This window comes from Leishmania infantum, chromosome 6 (genome assembly GCF_000002875.2).
Source record: "Leishmania infantum JPCM5 genome chromosome 6".
Taxonomy (NCBI): Eukaryota; Euglenozoa; class Kinetoplastea; order Trypanosomatida; family Trypanosomatidae; genus Leishmania; species Leishmania infantum.
The window spans coordinates 123,725-139,038 of NC_009277.2; the positions used below are offsets into that span (position 1 = coordinate 123,725).

Consider the following 15,314-nt stretch of genomic DNA (forward strand, 5'->3'; position numbering starts at 1 on the left):
AGAAAAAAGAAGGCCGCGCACAAACGCACTGCGAGCACACCGCGGTTGAACCTCAAATCAAAAAAAGAGGTCATCCCCCATGTACAATTCAAGAAACCACGGCGGCACATGCCGCACAAGCGCACCCCCGCACCAGCGCCTTTTAAAGGCATGAAAGGACACTTTTTATTTTGCAGCCTTACCCCTTCTTTAAATTCCCTTTAACCACTGTTGCGCATCCTCTGCCACCCCCCATTCCACCCACGGGCGAACCACCGGCAGCCCCAGAACGCACTGCAGCCAAATCGGGGACGATTGCAACAGCAAAAAGACAACAGGGACACGCATTAGGCAAACACCGAAAACCCCCGAGCAAAGAAAGAAGCCGCCAAGCAGAGCCACAGGGGTTGCGCCATTGGGCCGTGGGGCTTTTGCCTGCCCTGAAACCGTTCCCCCAGACCAAGACCACCTTTGCCGAACAAGAACGCGCTAAGTTCACCCCCCTCCTTAAGAGTTCCCCGGCCGCCCGGGGCTTTTATTTTTCGCCCACCGCCAGCAAAAAAGACAAGCCGGTTTTGAAGCGGGCCGAAGCATCAGCAGGCCACAAGTAAATCTTGATTTTTTGTGTACGATACACCATAAAAAAAAACTGAGCGGGGCATGCCGTAACCTTTTTTCTCTCCACATACACGCTTTTTCCCCGAACCCCACCCCCTCGCAATTTGCCCCCCCCCTGGCAACTACGAACGCACCGGGCGCCCCACACAGCGTTTCATCCACTCAACTGTCGTGGCCCCCTTTCTTTCAAGCCAGCAACTCTTACACGCTCCTTCAAATTATCTATGACATACGTCTTCAAGAAAAAGATGAAAGCGCACATGACGCCGTTCAATGGCAAGCCTGCTCGAGAAGAATCCGTGGCAGCGGCTGCCTCGCCAAACGGTCCTGCAAACCCCCCAAAAAAGCAAGCCGGGCCGCCCAAACGCCCGGGCTTTATTGTGGGAAAAAAATATAAGCAGAGAACCGCTATGTGCAACTGATGGAAGAACATTCAGCGCCGCGAGTGGCGGGATGCCGTGCTTTCCTGCGCGCACGAAAACAGCCCGCGCAAAAGCCGTTTGGGGGAAGGGCATGGCAGGGGGCCGGCTGACGAGGCTGCGTTTATACTTTGGAGGGGCGCACACCACCTCTTCAAAACAATGTGCACAAGGAGAGGCTATCTTGCAAGAAAAAGCGCTTTCCATGTCGTTCTTCTGTGGAAATAGGGTTTTGCATTGGTGCCATCACCCTGCCGCAGACCCTTCTCACCAATAACCCCGCCAGGGGTTTTGCGTGGTGGAACCGAAATGCGTCCTTTAGAATGACCCCTGCTAATCATCAGCCGCTGAAACGCACATCAACAGCCCTCTGGCCACCCCTGCCCCACAAAGCCGTATAATGAAAAAGTCGGCCCACAACAGCCAGATGTCGTATGCGTTGCGTGACCCAGGGATGTGGTTTTGCGGTGGCTAAAAGGTGCTCGGCGCGCCTGGTTTTCCCGATTAGAAAGCCATGGGGGCCCTTCGCCGTTCAAAAAATGAAGAAAGGTTTGGAGCAGATCCCCCGTTCACACCATGCTTCAACAAGCGCGCGGGCTTGACCTAGCCCAGCGGCGGGTTCGGCGGGGCGACCGCAATACAGGGGACGGGGACTGGCTAACCAAAGCTTGCCCACGCCATTCGCGGCACCCGAATGCCCCCAATGCCGAAAAAAAAGCCGCGGGGAGAGGCGCCATATCCCCCCCCCCCTGCGGCGACCGCCGGTAAGACCAGATCCCAAACTGACGTTCGGCTCTATCGTGCGGGTGCTCATGTTTGAGAACCTCGTTGTTGCCTCGCGGCGCGCCGCCGGCGCTGCCGTCGTGCGCCTTTGCGACGAAAGTGGCAGCGAGAGGGTCACCGTATGGGCGCCGTTTTCTTTCCAACATTATTACGCATTCATTGAATGCGTGGGTCTCTCCCCACCCCTGGGTGGGGGGTGGCCGAGCATGAGTTTGAAGAACCCGGCATCATTTTAGCGCGCGCGCAAAGAAACGAGCCACAATTTCAGCCCCCTTCCCCCCACAAAATTATCAGCACATGGGGGCCTGGCGCGGCAAAGGAAAGAATGAAATCCGCCCACGCTTGTGAATTTCTGCGCTGGCTGCTTTTATAAATTGAATCGCTTGATCCAGAGACAAGCCCGGGAAAACCACAGGCGTTTATTGCTGAGCCACCGGCGCCGCTGATGTATTTTGGCACGCTCTACGGCCGCCTTGCGGCTACGCTGGCCGATGAAGTGGCGGGGTCGGCGCCCCACTCAGCCCAACGGACGAAGAACAGCGGCAAGGCCACGGAAGCCCTTTCCGCCGGTTCCAACGGGCGCCAAGCCCCCTTTCCCCCCGCCAGCCGGCCGGGTGGCGCGGCGCGCCTAAGAGTATTTGTGTGGCCGGGGGTCGGGTTTGTGATGTGGTGGGGGGGCGGCTGGTTCTGCCTTTGGCCCCCCCCCGCGCGAACAAAAGAGGGAAAGAGGCACACCGAATATCCAAGATCACGAAAGCTGAGAAAAACTAGCTTGGCGGGCTTCCTGGGGAATTTCCCCGAAGCTTTCGGTATGCCAAGCTTTTTGCGCGCTCCTGGCCTGGGGGGTGGCTTGTGCGCGGGGGCGCCGGGGCGGTTGGGACCACGGGGCTGGCTGGCCAGATCAAAAAAAAAGACGGGGGGGGGCCGGCGCGTCTTTTCGCGGGCTGTAAAAAAATCCTGCGTGGCGCTGCGGGGTTGACTGGGTTGTGGCCGCCGGACCCCGCAAGCAACAAATCGAGCCACCGTGCCCCACTTTCGAAAATGAAAAAAAAAAGCCCATCCGCGCTTTAGAAATAAAATCGGGTGAAGCACAAGACGGCAAGGATATGGGAAAAAATATTTTGATAAGAGTGGGGCTTGGCGTGGTGACGGCGCGCTGTTCGCCGATAACTTGCGCCCCCGCCGCCGCGGCGGGCTTATGCCGGCGCCAGGGCTTTCCACGCGGCAAAAAAAAAACCTGGCTTCGGTGTCCCTAGGGCCGCGGGAAAGGGCGGGTTTGAACTCGCGCCAAAGGGCGCAACCATTCGTGATCCTTCCGTTCGGCACGGCGCGCAATGAACATGTTTGCGGTGGAAAAAAGTGGTGTGGGTGGGAAAAAGGCCTTTTGGCTAGGCCTATGCGCTTTTTTCCCGAAAAGTTTACTTATAGCCAAACCTGTGGGGCAGAGAAAAAAGACAGGCGGGTTTGGGAAAGTCTGGGCCGCGTTTGCGCCGAGCTTTCGGTGGCTATAATCACGCTTCTTTCCATGCCTCTGTGAAAAAGCTGGTCCTTTTTTTTTGTGGAAGCAGGGTTCTTTCTCGGTTTTTTGTTGGCATGAGCCGGCCGCTGAAAGAGTCAGTGCAAACCAAAAAGCCACGGCGCCGCATCTGCGCCGCTTTAAAATTTGTGCCGGCGTGTTCTTCTTTCATGTTCTGTGGCCTTCTTTATTTTCGCAATGGTTGGCGCGTCTTTCTGGCTCTGGGCGTTTCTTGGCTGGGTGAATTTAAAAAAGAGGGGCGAGAGCCGTGAGTTTTCACGTTTTGCAGTGGCTTTTTAAAAAATGCGTAGGGGTTCTCCAGCATGTTGTTTGTGGATTTTGCGAAGGCTGGGAAATTCTGGGTTGCTTTGCGCCACCTCGGGGTAGATGAAAAATCACAGAAATTTCACACCACGGGCTCGTTACCGGCGGTGGTGCGGTAAGTTTTTCCGCGCTTGGTGTAGGTTAGGGATTTGGCAAAAATTCCACAGCGGCTGCCGGAGGTTCTGCGGGGGCCGCGCTCTCTGTTCCCCTTTCGTGGCCGGTTGGGGCGGGGGGTTGCATTCTGGAAACTTTGTGGGTGCTCGGGGGGGCGGTTCTCTTCGTGTTTGGGTTGGGTGGGTTGGGCTTGTCGTGTGGCCTTGCGTCTTCGGCGGCCGCGCGCCGCGCCGCCGCCGGCGCCAGCAGCGGGGCCCCCTTCGTTACGCACGATGGTGAAGAAATGGGGGCGGGGGAGGGCAGCACACTTCTGCTGATCAAAAGGGTGTGCGCGCTGCGGGTGGCGTGGCGGCCGGCGTAAAATGGGTCTTTTGCAAGCGGCCACCGGTGAAGGATTTCGTGAAAATGGATGGTAGTGAGGGTGTGTTTGAAAAGCGGTAGGTTTCTTCGAGGGGATGGGGCGTCTTGGGGGCTTGTTTGGCGGTGGTATTTACCTTCTCGGCGTTTAAATGCAGCTTCGGGCGATGGGGAAGGGGGGGCGGCGGCGTGGGCCTTCTGTGGGTAAGGCGGTGTCGAGCACTACGGGCAGCTGTTGCCGTACGTGCTGTTAGTGCTCATTTTAGTCGCCCTTTTGTGCGCGGCTGCGCATGACGGAAACAACCTGGAACTTTTCATGCTGCGTTCTGAGCTGTTCCGCGGTGCTGCTACTAGTGAAGTTTTAGTGTTGGCCATGGGTGTGGTTCTTTCTCTTCAAAGTGGGATTCGGGTTCGTGAGAAAGGGATGCGTATAGTTTAGGATGATGAAGGGGGAAGAGAGGAGCATCGAGGAGTTATTGTTTCCTTTCGATGCGGAGCTTTCCGCTTTGCTTCGGCAGGTTTTGCTGCGCCAACTGTGAGTCACCCGAAGGGGTGTGAGCTGCTGGGGGGCTGGGCCCTGACGCGCGAGATTGATAAAGTTTGCTTGCAAACTGTGAACAGTTGAATGATCTTGCGGTTCCTTTGGCGACGGCTGACATGCGCAGGGGGGCTGTGGCGGGCGCAAAGGAGGGGGGAGGGGAACATAGGGATTATTGCCGTGAACTCTTTTTTTTCCAGACCACAACGCTGCGGATGAGCTGCTAAAGCGGGTCGATGATATCGAGTGGACAGTTTATCACAATGACACCTTTCTATCCAAATAGCTTGCTTTTCAGGTGGGTAAATGTGGCTTCGCGTGTTGACAGATATTGAATAGCATGCCGAGAAAGCTGATGAAAGCAGCTGTGGATGCGGTGGAAGTGATGGACTGCTCTGGAATCGCTTTTCGTTCGACTGGAAAATCAATTTCCGTAAACATCTTCAGAAGCTGCCGCAAAGCCGATCCCACTGAACTTTTTTCCCATTTGCCAAGTAATGAAGTCTATGGGTGACAGACACACACAGAGGAGTGAGAGAGGATTTGAAAGGCGGCATTGGGTTTGTGTGCGTATGCTGCGAGGCGGACCTGCTACACATGAATCTCGGTGCAGCTTTCTTGGCTGCACTTGGTTGCTTGACATACTCCCTCATTTCTGCCACTCTTCCTTCAATCACGTCCTTTTTTTCAACCGCTATAAGTATCAACAGGTAGTGTGGTATCCACTCCTAAGGCTGGGTGATTGGCTAAAAGCGCATTGCTCTTCTCCTACTACCGACAACGCGGCAACAGTGACAACAAACTCAATCACAATGTCCTCGTCAAATAAGCAGACTGTGCGTGTCACTTACATCTGGTTGTCCGGCAAAGATTCACATCATGATATTCGCAGCAAGGACCGAACGATGTACCTGTCTCAGGAGCATGTTGCAAAGCACCCGAAGGACTTGCTTGCCAATGGCGTTTTCCCGGTCTGGAATTTCGACGGCTCTTCCACTGGTCAGGCGAAGGGGCTAGACACTGAAATTCTGCTGAAGCCTGTTAATGCGTTTCCGTGCTGCCTCCCAAGGACGTCGTCAAAGATTCCGTGGATCTTGGTGCTCGCTGAGTGCTACCTTCCTAGCGGCGAGCCGACAAGAGACAATTCTCGTGCCACAGCTCGCGAAACATTCGAGCAGTGCCCCGAGGAGCATCCGTGGTTTGGCCTGGAGCAGGAGTACTTCATCATGGGACGTGATGGGCGCCCTTATGGATGGCCCGCTCACGGATTTCCCGCGCCGCAGGGGGCGTACTACTGCAGCACCGGCTCGAAGTCAGCGTGGGGTCGCAAGTTCTGCGACCAGCACTACGAGGTGTGCCTCGAGATGGGGCTGAACATATCAGGCACGAACGCGGAGGTGACTCCTGGACAGTGGGAGTTCCAGATAGGCCCCTGCGAAGGCCTCGAGATGGGCGATCAGCTGACTGTTGCGCGCTGGGTGCTTTTGCGTCTGCTGGAGGAAGAGGGTCTGGATGCGGACTACCACGCGAAACCGATTCAGGGTGACTGGAATGGAAGCGGCCTGCATACAAACTTCTCGACTGAATCGACCCGCGCTGAAAACGGCCTTGAGGTCATTCATCAGTATATCGACCGCCTCAGCAAGACCGTTAGCAAAGATATCGTATTTTATGGATCCGAGAACAACGAGCGGCTTACAGGCAAGCACGAGACGTCGAAGGTATCTGAGTTCAGCGCTGGCGTGGGTACCCGCTGTACTTCGATTCGCATCCCCAACGCGGTCGCCAGTGAGGGAAAGGGATACATGGAGGATCGCCGCCCTGCTGGTGATGCCGACCCGTACTTGGTGACCTCGCGTCTTTTTGCCTCGTGCATCGGCTTGGAGACACCGTCTCTCGATCTGGCGTCTCCGACACACGAGAGGGACTGGATGCGTAATGCTTTCAAGTAAAGGGAAGCGACAGTGCGTAAGCTTGCGTCGGTATCCCGCAGTCTCTGAGTTGTGAACTCTTTGGTGGACTCATCCGTGTGACGAAAGTTCTATTTTAAATTGCTTTGGCGTATTTGAATTTGATACCTTGTCCGTTTCCAAATTGTATTTACACCATCAATACCGATCTTCGGCAGAGTTAGGGGGCACAAAAAAACACCGGCGAACAAAAAGTATGTAAAGGATGACAGATAAATGATTCGCTTCTTGTACGGCTACTATTGTGACTCTTTATTGAGACTCAAGTGTGCTCAGCCAGTGCGAGAATATTTGCCGTTATAATTAAAAAAAATGGTGTGTTCGCATCTCTGTCATATAAAACTCTTTTTTTGCGTTGTTTTGTTGTTTCCTTTTTATCATTCACCCTTTAACCAAAAGAACCTATTTTTCGCTATGACCCAACTTGATTGAGCCGTTGGGCATAGAGACGGGCTTTGTCTTGATTGTTTAAAAGGAGTGAGGTCTGTGAAAAGTAACACAACCGTGTATGCTGTAGTAAGTTTGCTTTTTTTTTTCGTTCCTCAAGGAGGAGTCCCATCGATAGCGTCTCTTTTCGGTACCATTGAGAATGTTTGGGGTCGAATTACCAATTGAGAGAAACTGACAGGCAGTGGCCCTGAATGCTGAAGTATTGAACGCTAACGGCGTCCTTTGCTCAGGCATACTTTTTTTTTTTACGATGCGCCATACCTTGATGAGGACGAAGGCGGTGGCTGCTCCTCACTTCAATGGGTTTGGGGTTTGTACTGCAATGTTGTTGGCAATAAATGTCTCAGCTACTACCGTGCCTTTTCCTGGCCTTCTTGCTCTCTCCAACCGACACACTGGTTAGCTTCCCTTCAGCAGCAATGATACCCCAAAGGCAAAAACCAGGCGGCAGGGTAAAAAGGCACTGGCAAAAGAAGAAGAGTCTTTATGATGAGTACCTTGCTGACTCCGGGGACAGCGAAGGCACGGGAGCCGATGAAGAGCGGGAAGAGACGTTCGAGTGCGAGCAGTACTGTGTGCATATGGACGTGAATATTCTTATCCAGCAAACGGTGCAGAATATCGTTCAAAGCGTATGTCTTGAAGACCCAGATGGCTTCGCTATCTTTGGCGATCATGAGCTGATTTGTTTTGCGGCTGCGGTGAAGCATAACAGCTCTATCATGTCTCTGCAAATACGCTACTTGGACGTTTCTGATGTGTCGCTGATTCCGCTTTGCAAGGCTCTCGAGCAGCACCCTAGCATTCGGGCTTTAGATCTTTCCGGGACTCACGGTGGAGAGGGCACTAGCAAGGCGCTGCGACAGCTGGTGTGTACGAATCCAAACATTATTTTCATGCGTCTTGAAGACACCATTGTGAATCCAAAGGACGCAAGTATTATTGAGAAAGCAACTCGGTACAACTCAATGTCATGTCCAGATCCCAACAACAACCCCTTTCATTTAGGTCTGCTACGACGAATGAGCGCGATGGATGAGGAGCACAAGTTTCACGAGCAGCTTCACGCGCGCCCTTGGCTGCTCGGAAACGGGCCGTCCAATCAGAAGAGATTCAAAAAGACGGTTTTGAGCACAGCTGCTTCATCTCATATCGGCGGCGAAATCTGCGCTCAATTCATTCAAGGAAGATGCCCTTACGGCTCGCGGTGCAAGTACATTCACCCCGAGCGTACCGTTGCTCTGAAGAACGCCGTTGCGTCCAGCCTGTACAACCGTGCAGAGCAAAGTGGAGGCGGCGACGCTGTTTCCACGGCCTTTTCAACTACATCGGTGTCTCGGCAAAGGTTACAGAGTCGCCTACGACCACCTGCATTTATGCTGAAGAAGCCGGAGCAATGCGAGAGGGAGCAAGAGAATTATGAGATATCGATGGAGTCTCCACCGGCGGAGGACGCTCCTTCCACCCAACCTCCGGTTTCTTCATGGTGGGTGATGAGTGTAACCGTCGTGTGCTGCTGCGTGATAATAGTTGCAGCTTTGTAAGCGAGCAGACCACTTGTCACAAGGAACAATACTATTCATTATAGCAGTTGCTCCCTTTCTCCTGCAAACACTTTAAAGCAGACGTGACGGAAAATAAAAGTGTCACACAATGCTGTTGTCATCGCAACTCTACAAAGAGCAATCCTTTTGTTGGAATGCACACACTTCTCAACTCCCCACCTGCAAGCCTTTCTCAATCCCCATTTATGTCTCTTGTTTTTTCTCTCTTTCCACACTACTCTGAATCCCCACATCGAATGTAGCTATTTAAGCAACTCAATCGCACTCTAGTGTTCCTCAGAATAGCAGAGATACGTGGAGGACAACATGTAATTGTCATTCTGCTCTGCCCTAGACCGCTCGCCCTCTGGGTGGGATGATATGCGAACCGAGGCGATTTCTGCGACGCGTTGTATTTCCTTTCCGATGACGAGGCTCAGGGTGTGACCATTGGCTTACTCGTAGCCGTTTTGGCCTGAGTATGAAACTGGAGACTGTTTTGTGCAAGCACCCCACCTTTTTGGGGAAGGCCGCCTGCACGCAGGCACTAGCATCCTTACTCTCTCCCTAGTGAAGTGTGCGTGCAGAAGCTGTTGGTGACACGTTCTACTGTTTTTTTTTTGTCCCCCAATGCTCTTTAGAGGGAACGGACAACATTAGCGAGATGCAAGTCTAATGGCGGTTTGCTCTTCACAGATGCCGATTCTACCTTTTCGTTGACTAGATGAGCCTTCTTTCCGCGCTGCGCAAGGGCGCCTATTTGTTGACTTTGCCGACTGGGTTTCAGTCTATGCATGTATCACGACTACTTTCTTTCTCCTTTGCATTTCTTTGTTTGCCCCTCTCGCTGCCGCGAATTCAGTTTTCGGTTCTCGAGTTCATTTTAGCAGGCCAAGTAAGCGGTAGAGAACGCTTAGCTCATTCCTCGACATCAGCAGTTCTTGGCTCGATATGACTTACTGCATACCACCACGCGTAGTGCGGCGGCTGTGTGACTCGGAGTGGTTCAAAACAGAGTTTTTAGACAAGGAGACTGGGACTGTCAACCACGATCTCGCCGTGGTCAGCAGCCAGTGCAGAAGTGTGGGTCAAGCAAGCAAACATGAATGTGCCCAGCTCATCTCTTCATCCTTTCGGCCGTTCATTGAGAAAGTGCTTCCTTTACCGGCAAGTGCATGCGACAGCGTTGCGGCAGAGTGCGGCGGGTGTTGGTTTTGGGAAACGTATCGGCATGCTTTGTTCGGGGAGAACGTGCTCATTCATCTGGGCGGCTCTGGCATTTCACTGGCAGAAGACAGACTCGACGCACAAGTCGAGCTGCGATTGAGGATGTGCGCAAGCAACACCTTGGCTTTGCCATCCCAGCACCGCACAAAGGTGCTGCTGCATGGTTCAGCAAAGCTAGAGGTTGTTTACGCTCTCGCTCTGTCTGTCGCGCTTCATGTGGCAAAACAGCCGCTGCTAGAGCATGGAGAAGGGCCTCAGGCGCTGGTCTTGTGCGCGACCAAGGACCAGTGCGATGAGATAGCGTGCGCTTTGAACGAGTTCTGCGCCTCACTACACCTAATTGTGCACAACCTCTTTGAGCCATATCCACCGATGCCGGCAGACAAGCGCGCCGAGGTTGTCGTCGCCACTCCGCCGTTATGGGAAAGCTTGGCAAAGTTTATGCAGCACCCCAATCATGCACGCCTGGGCACCGCGTCTCAGAACGAAGGATTGGAGGACTTGCTTCTGAAGGTGGAGGGAGAAGGCCAGCTACCACCAACGTACGACCTCACACGATGGCGTCCTTATAATATTACGCACGTGGCGCAGCTTGTCATCTTCGATGTGGAGCTGCAGATAAACATGGGGTTCGGGGCTCTTCTAAAGCATCTTCTCGGACTTCCACATGAAACATTTCCTGTACGTTGCAAATTGGAGAGCTCCTCCGCCGTGGGCAAGCTGCCTCTCTCGTGTCAACTGTATGCCGTTGCAGGTGGCGATCGATTTGCCGTCGAAGCGGATACCGTGCGTTCACTGCTCGAAGCAATCCGTACCAATGGACGACTCCGATTTAATCATGGTACCGCAGAGCTTTCACTGGTCAGCCCCCGTCCTGTACTTGATTCTGATGAAGACGGTCGCGCACCGCTCTCGCATGGCGTTCGCAAACGACAACGGACGGAGGACGGGCTGGGTGATCACAGCGGGCAGGAAAGGCCGTGGAAAGCCAATGCCACCACCTTACGACATGGCAACGGCACGTCTTTCGAAGGCATTCTTATCCGAAGCGCATTGTCGCACGGACGACTCCTCGCCGACTTCACCGCGTTTACTGATTTTGTCAGTCGCGTGATGCAGGAGGCCAGCACCTTTTGGGAGAGCTTTGAGAGCGGCATTTGCGACGACTCGGGCTCCCACGGGACGCCGTCACCAGCCTCGTCGCCCCTGACAACTGGCAACAAGGTGAGGGATGTAGATCGATTTCCTACCTCAGCCGCTTCCGCATCTTTTCTCCAGTGCGCGCGCGTGGAGCTGGCTCTCGTTTGCACTAACTCAGCCAACCCCGGTTCCCATTCATGCTTTGCAGCGTCCGAGACCTACCGTGCTCAGGAGGTGGGTGTGTGGGTGCATTCTGCCCCGTCCTCTCCTGCAAGCCTCTCGTCCCGTCTGACGCTCTTGTTCCAGCACTTGAATGATCGGTTGAATGGCGAGCTGTTTGACGGCAGCGTTGTACAGTGCGTCCTGGCAAGTGACATGGCGCGCCTGCCCTTCACACTTAGCCCCATCACCGCATCAGCAACAGACGGTGAAGGCAGTCGTTTGGTGCAGCAACATGAACTGTTCTGTTATGGCCCCAATCTCATGCAACCAGCTCTGCTGTGTGCTGCCCGAAAAAGTGGGGATGAGGCTGCGGCTGCAGCAGCGGCGCGCAACGCCGAACGCGTTGAGACTCTATCTGTGGTGGAAGAGCTCACCGCTGCCACGAAGGGCGCAGAGAGGTCTCCTGGATGTGTGCCGAGGTGTTGCTTCTTGTCAACGCCTCCCCACGCAGGCCAGGCCGCCTCATCATCGCGGGGGAGCACCGTTGCTCCATCGGATGTCAGCACTGTGTTGGTGGTGCGCCACGTAGCCCCATCGAGCGTTGCCTTGTGCGGTGGAGAGAGAACCACCAGCTCACAAACGTGTCCACCAGGGGAGGTGAAACCGCTGGCGCTTTACTTGCTGGAGGAGTGCTGCCAATACGGACGCGTTTTGTCGTACTACGCTTATGAAGCCACTCGGACGACGGTCGTGGACGCCGTAGAGGACGGGCAGGAAGCTGGAGGTAGCGACGGGGAGGCGCTTGCAGCGCGAACAGAAACAGCGATGGAGCAAGGGCAGCCACTTGCCACTGAGGGACAGCTCACAACTGCGTCTCTCTTTATTGAGTTCGCCAGTGCCGATTCTGCAGTAGAGGCGGTTCGGCTCCTTTCGCGCCGTTTCGCCTTCCAACACCAGCAGTCGCAGTCGCAAGGTGCACCTGCTCGCCTTCCGCGGGCTCGCCTGTTCACCAATCGCACATACTACGAGGGCGTGCGGCAGGAGCTGTCATCGCAGATGCTCTACGACGGAACTATGGGCAGAGACCAGAGCAGCGATGACGACAGTCGCTTCAGTGACCTTCACATATCCTTACTCGCGGAGTAGCTTCACGGCCGATTAGCCGCACAGCCGAACACCATTACGCTTCCTTTTGACCTTTCTTCGCGACAACTCGTAAACCCTGAAAACAGGTAGCTCCGGAAATGAGGATCCTGACAAGCTTAGGCCTTTCCTCTACCCTCCATGTTATACCGCGTTGCGACACCTTTCCTTCCGCTACCCTATCCTCTCTCCCCTTCTCTAGACTTGTCCACTCTTCTCCGCCTCACGCACACGCACACGCACACATGTTTCTAAGCCCCCCTCCCCATTTCGCTCATATCCACTCTCGCACTTTTTCACCCTCGCACCTTGCCTCTCCTTTCCACAAGCAACCAGCCGAGCATGTCTGCCACTACCAAGGTACTATGGTCGAAGCTGCCCGCGCATGGCCGCATGCACAGAGGCTACGAGAAGAAGCTGCTGGAGACGGTGCTCATCCTCGGGGCGGACGAGCCGAACGTCGTGTAACGCGCCGTTCATGCCGATGGGGCCGGAGAACACGCTTGAGGACTGCCGCAAGTTCCGCGTGATCCTGCTGGCGACGGAGGACCTGAGCAAGAACGTTGGCGGTATGATTCTGAGCAAGGAGTCCGCGGAGAAGAACTGCCTTAGCGGGACGATGTTTACAGAAATGCTACCAAACAACAGGATCGTGTCCGGCATGAACGTCGACGGCAAGCTGCACTCGTTCTACGAGGGTGCGCCAGGCGAGGAGATCACTGCCAGCATGGGGCGGCTACGTGGAGGGCGTGCAGCACTACTACAAGCTTGGCTGCCTCTTGTGTAAGTGACGCAACGTGTTCAAGATTCAAAATGGGAGCGTGTCTGAGTTGCTGATCCAGTTCAACGCATACACGCAGGTGCGGTATGCTGCGCTATCGCCACTGAACGGGCTTGTGCCGATTGTGGAGCCGGAGGTGATGGAGGTCACGCACGGCGTGGTCCTGAAGGGCATGCTCCTGAAGCCGAGCACGGTTGTTGCGGGCCTCCAGTCGGGGAGCAAGTGCGCAACCTCCTCCGGTGCCTGCGATAGGATCCCCGTCTTGCGGCCTGAGCGAGCTGCAGTCTTCGGGGTACCTGAGAGCGATCAACAGCACGCCTGTGCCGCGACCATGGGACCTGGCGTTCGCGTTTGGGTGCGCTCTCCTGCGGGGGAGCGCGGTGAGGACATGGAAGGGCAAGAACGAGCTAATCCCCGAGACGCGCAGGGCGTCCCTGCATCGTGCGAAGGTGAGCTCGCTTGCTGCGTCCGGCACGCACGATACGGAGCTAGAGACGTCGGCGTAAGTGCGGCGCGCACGTGAAGTGTCGGCCTGTGCATGCTGTTGGGACTCGCGAATTTCGTCTGGCACTTCCGGGTTTTCAGCTCTTCCATGCCGACGTATGCTAAGGTGTAGTGCACGGATGCATAGGTCGGGCTCGAGATCTTTGCGAAGCTTCATGAAAGGGACTGATGCTCATTCCGTCCCGAGGCGGCGACGTCGCCTGATCGAACGCCTTTCCCCATGCACGTCTTCCCTTGCATTGTCTAGTTGATAGCGATGTGTGTTTGCCGCCGTCATCGCATCTGTTTTCTGCTTGTCAGGCTCGCTGTAGTCTTATCCGATTCGTCCGTGTGCTTGCCTTTCACTCGGGTCCAAAGACACCTCTCTTGCTCGGCAAAGGCTGGGAGGAGGGCGCGTGATGTCGGTATCACGCTGACCCCCGGCAATAACATCGCTGGAGGGTGCCGCACACGATTTCACATACTTCCAACGAAGCGTTGATTTAGTATGGCACACGTGCGTATGCAGAGAATGTTTGTCCCGCTCTTGGTATTTGTGTTGCTTCTCCACACACATTTTCGTGTCCCGGATGACGGGAGACACGCACACATGCCTCTCAGTGCGTGCTGTCTCAGGCTCCAGTACAACCCCACTCTCTCTGCCTGGGGAGAAGCCAAAGCAGCCCCCCTCCCCTCCCCTCCTATGCCTGCCGAATGCCGAACTCGCCTCTGGTGTGTGACAGGGTCAGGTGTCTGTGACGTAGGCGGAGGTCCGCGCGATGCATCGCTGCTGATGTCGGCGGTGAGGGCCTGGATGGCGTTGCGTCGGGGCGACCTGCGACCGTGCACACGCCTGCACACCGTCTATGTGATGGGCGAAGTGCCAGCGTGGCTCGAACGCACCCCGCACGGCCCTCACACTGACCACTGGTGGGGGGCAGCCTGAGCGCCACGCCGAGGGGGATGCACCAGGGGTGGCGACCGGCACAATGGGGGAGCGGCTGTGAGGCGACCTGCTCAGCGGGCATGTGGGCTGGGCTCGAGGCAGAGGCGGTGCTGAGACGACTGGGTCGGCGCATTGCTGCCATGCGCGCGTGCCTAGGGCTTCTTCACGTCCACTCTGCCTGCTCTGCCACAGGCCCATTTTGTGGTACGAACTCGTGTTGTAGGGAAGAATACGGAGACGTTGACGAGAAGACCCCCACGCCTACGTATGTTGTTTGCTGATGGTCTGGAGTCTCTCGCCTTCGCTGTATATGCGTGCGCGCTTACGTACTCCTTATCACCATTTCTGGCCCGGCAAACCAGGAACACGGAGGGGGAGAACGAGGGCGATGTGCACGCTATGGACATGGTCGCCCTCATCAGCCGGAGCCGCCGCCGCCATTGCAGACACACCCACATGCATGTACACCCTCACCCCGCGTACGTGTGTCTCAGCGACTCGCAACCATCGTGCTTGCGTGTGCAATTTGTGCACCCTTGTTCACAGAACGTAGATCTTGCGTGCACGGGCTTGTTTCAAGGACAAGTGAAAGCTATGCTTTTCATAATGCAGGAATGTCTCCCGTCTGAACGCTCGCACTCGCTCCTTCGGCACTGGATGACGGGGAGAGGCGGATTGTAGCGGTGGTAATGACGAGCACATGTGTTACGACAGCTCTGTGCGCGCTGCTTGATCCTTGAGTTTCAGTTGAGGTTGTGCGGGGTAGCGAAGGGGTGGGGGATGCATCTCCTTGATCTCGGAGCTACTCGACGTAGTCTCT

At 55.3% G+C, this 15,314-nt stretch overlaps 3 protein-coding genes and 1 pseudogene across 4 annotated transcripts; all 4 read left to right on the top strand.

Moving 5' to 3' along the window:
- Nucleotides 1–5,145: 5,145 nt before the first annotated feature.
- Nucleotides 5,146–6,600, top strand: LINJ_06_0370 (putative glutamine synthetase; the record flags this gene model as incomplete). Its single annotated transcript, XM_001463082.1, has 1 exon — nt 5,146–6,600. The coding sequence occupies one exon, from the start codon at nt 5,146–5,148 to the stop codon at nt 6,598–6,600; it is 1,455 nt and encodes a 484-aa protein (XP_001463119.1).
- An 806-nt stretch (nt 6,601–7,406) lies between these two features.
- On the top strand, nt 7,407–8,612 carry LINJ_06_0380 (conserved hypothetical protein; the record flags this gene model as incomplete). The annotated part of the gene is made up of 1 exon (XM_001463083.1): nt 7,407–8,612. One exon carries the CDS (start codon nt 7,407–7,409, stop codon nt 8,610–8,612), a length of 1,206 nt encoding a protein of 401 aa, XP_001463120.1.
- Nucleotides 8,613–9,563: 951 nt separating this feature from the next.
- LINJ_06_0390 (conserved hypothetical protein) lies at nt 9,564–12,287 on the top strand (the record flags this gene model as incomplete). Its single annotated transcript, XM_001463084.1, has 1 exon — nt 9,564–12,287. The coding sequence occupies one exon, from the start codon at nt 9,564–9,566 to the stop codon at nt 12,285–12,287; it is 2,724 nt and encodes a 907-aa protein (XP_001463121.1).
- Nucleotides 12,288–12,669: 382 nt separating this feature from the next.
- On the top strand, nt 12,670–13,571 carry LINJ_06_0400 (annotated as a pseudogene). The gene is given in 3 exon segments: nt 12,670–13,071; nt 13,076–13,246; nt 13,248–13,571. Coding segments are annotated over 3 exon segments (897 nt in total).
- The last annotated feature ends 1,743 nt before the right edge of the window (nt 13,572–15,314 follow it).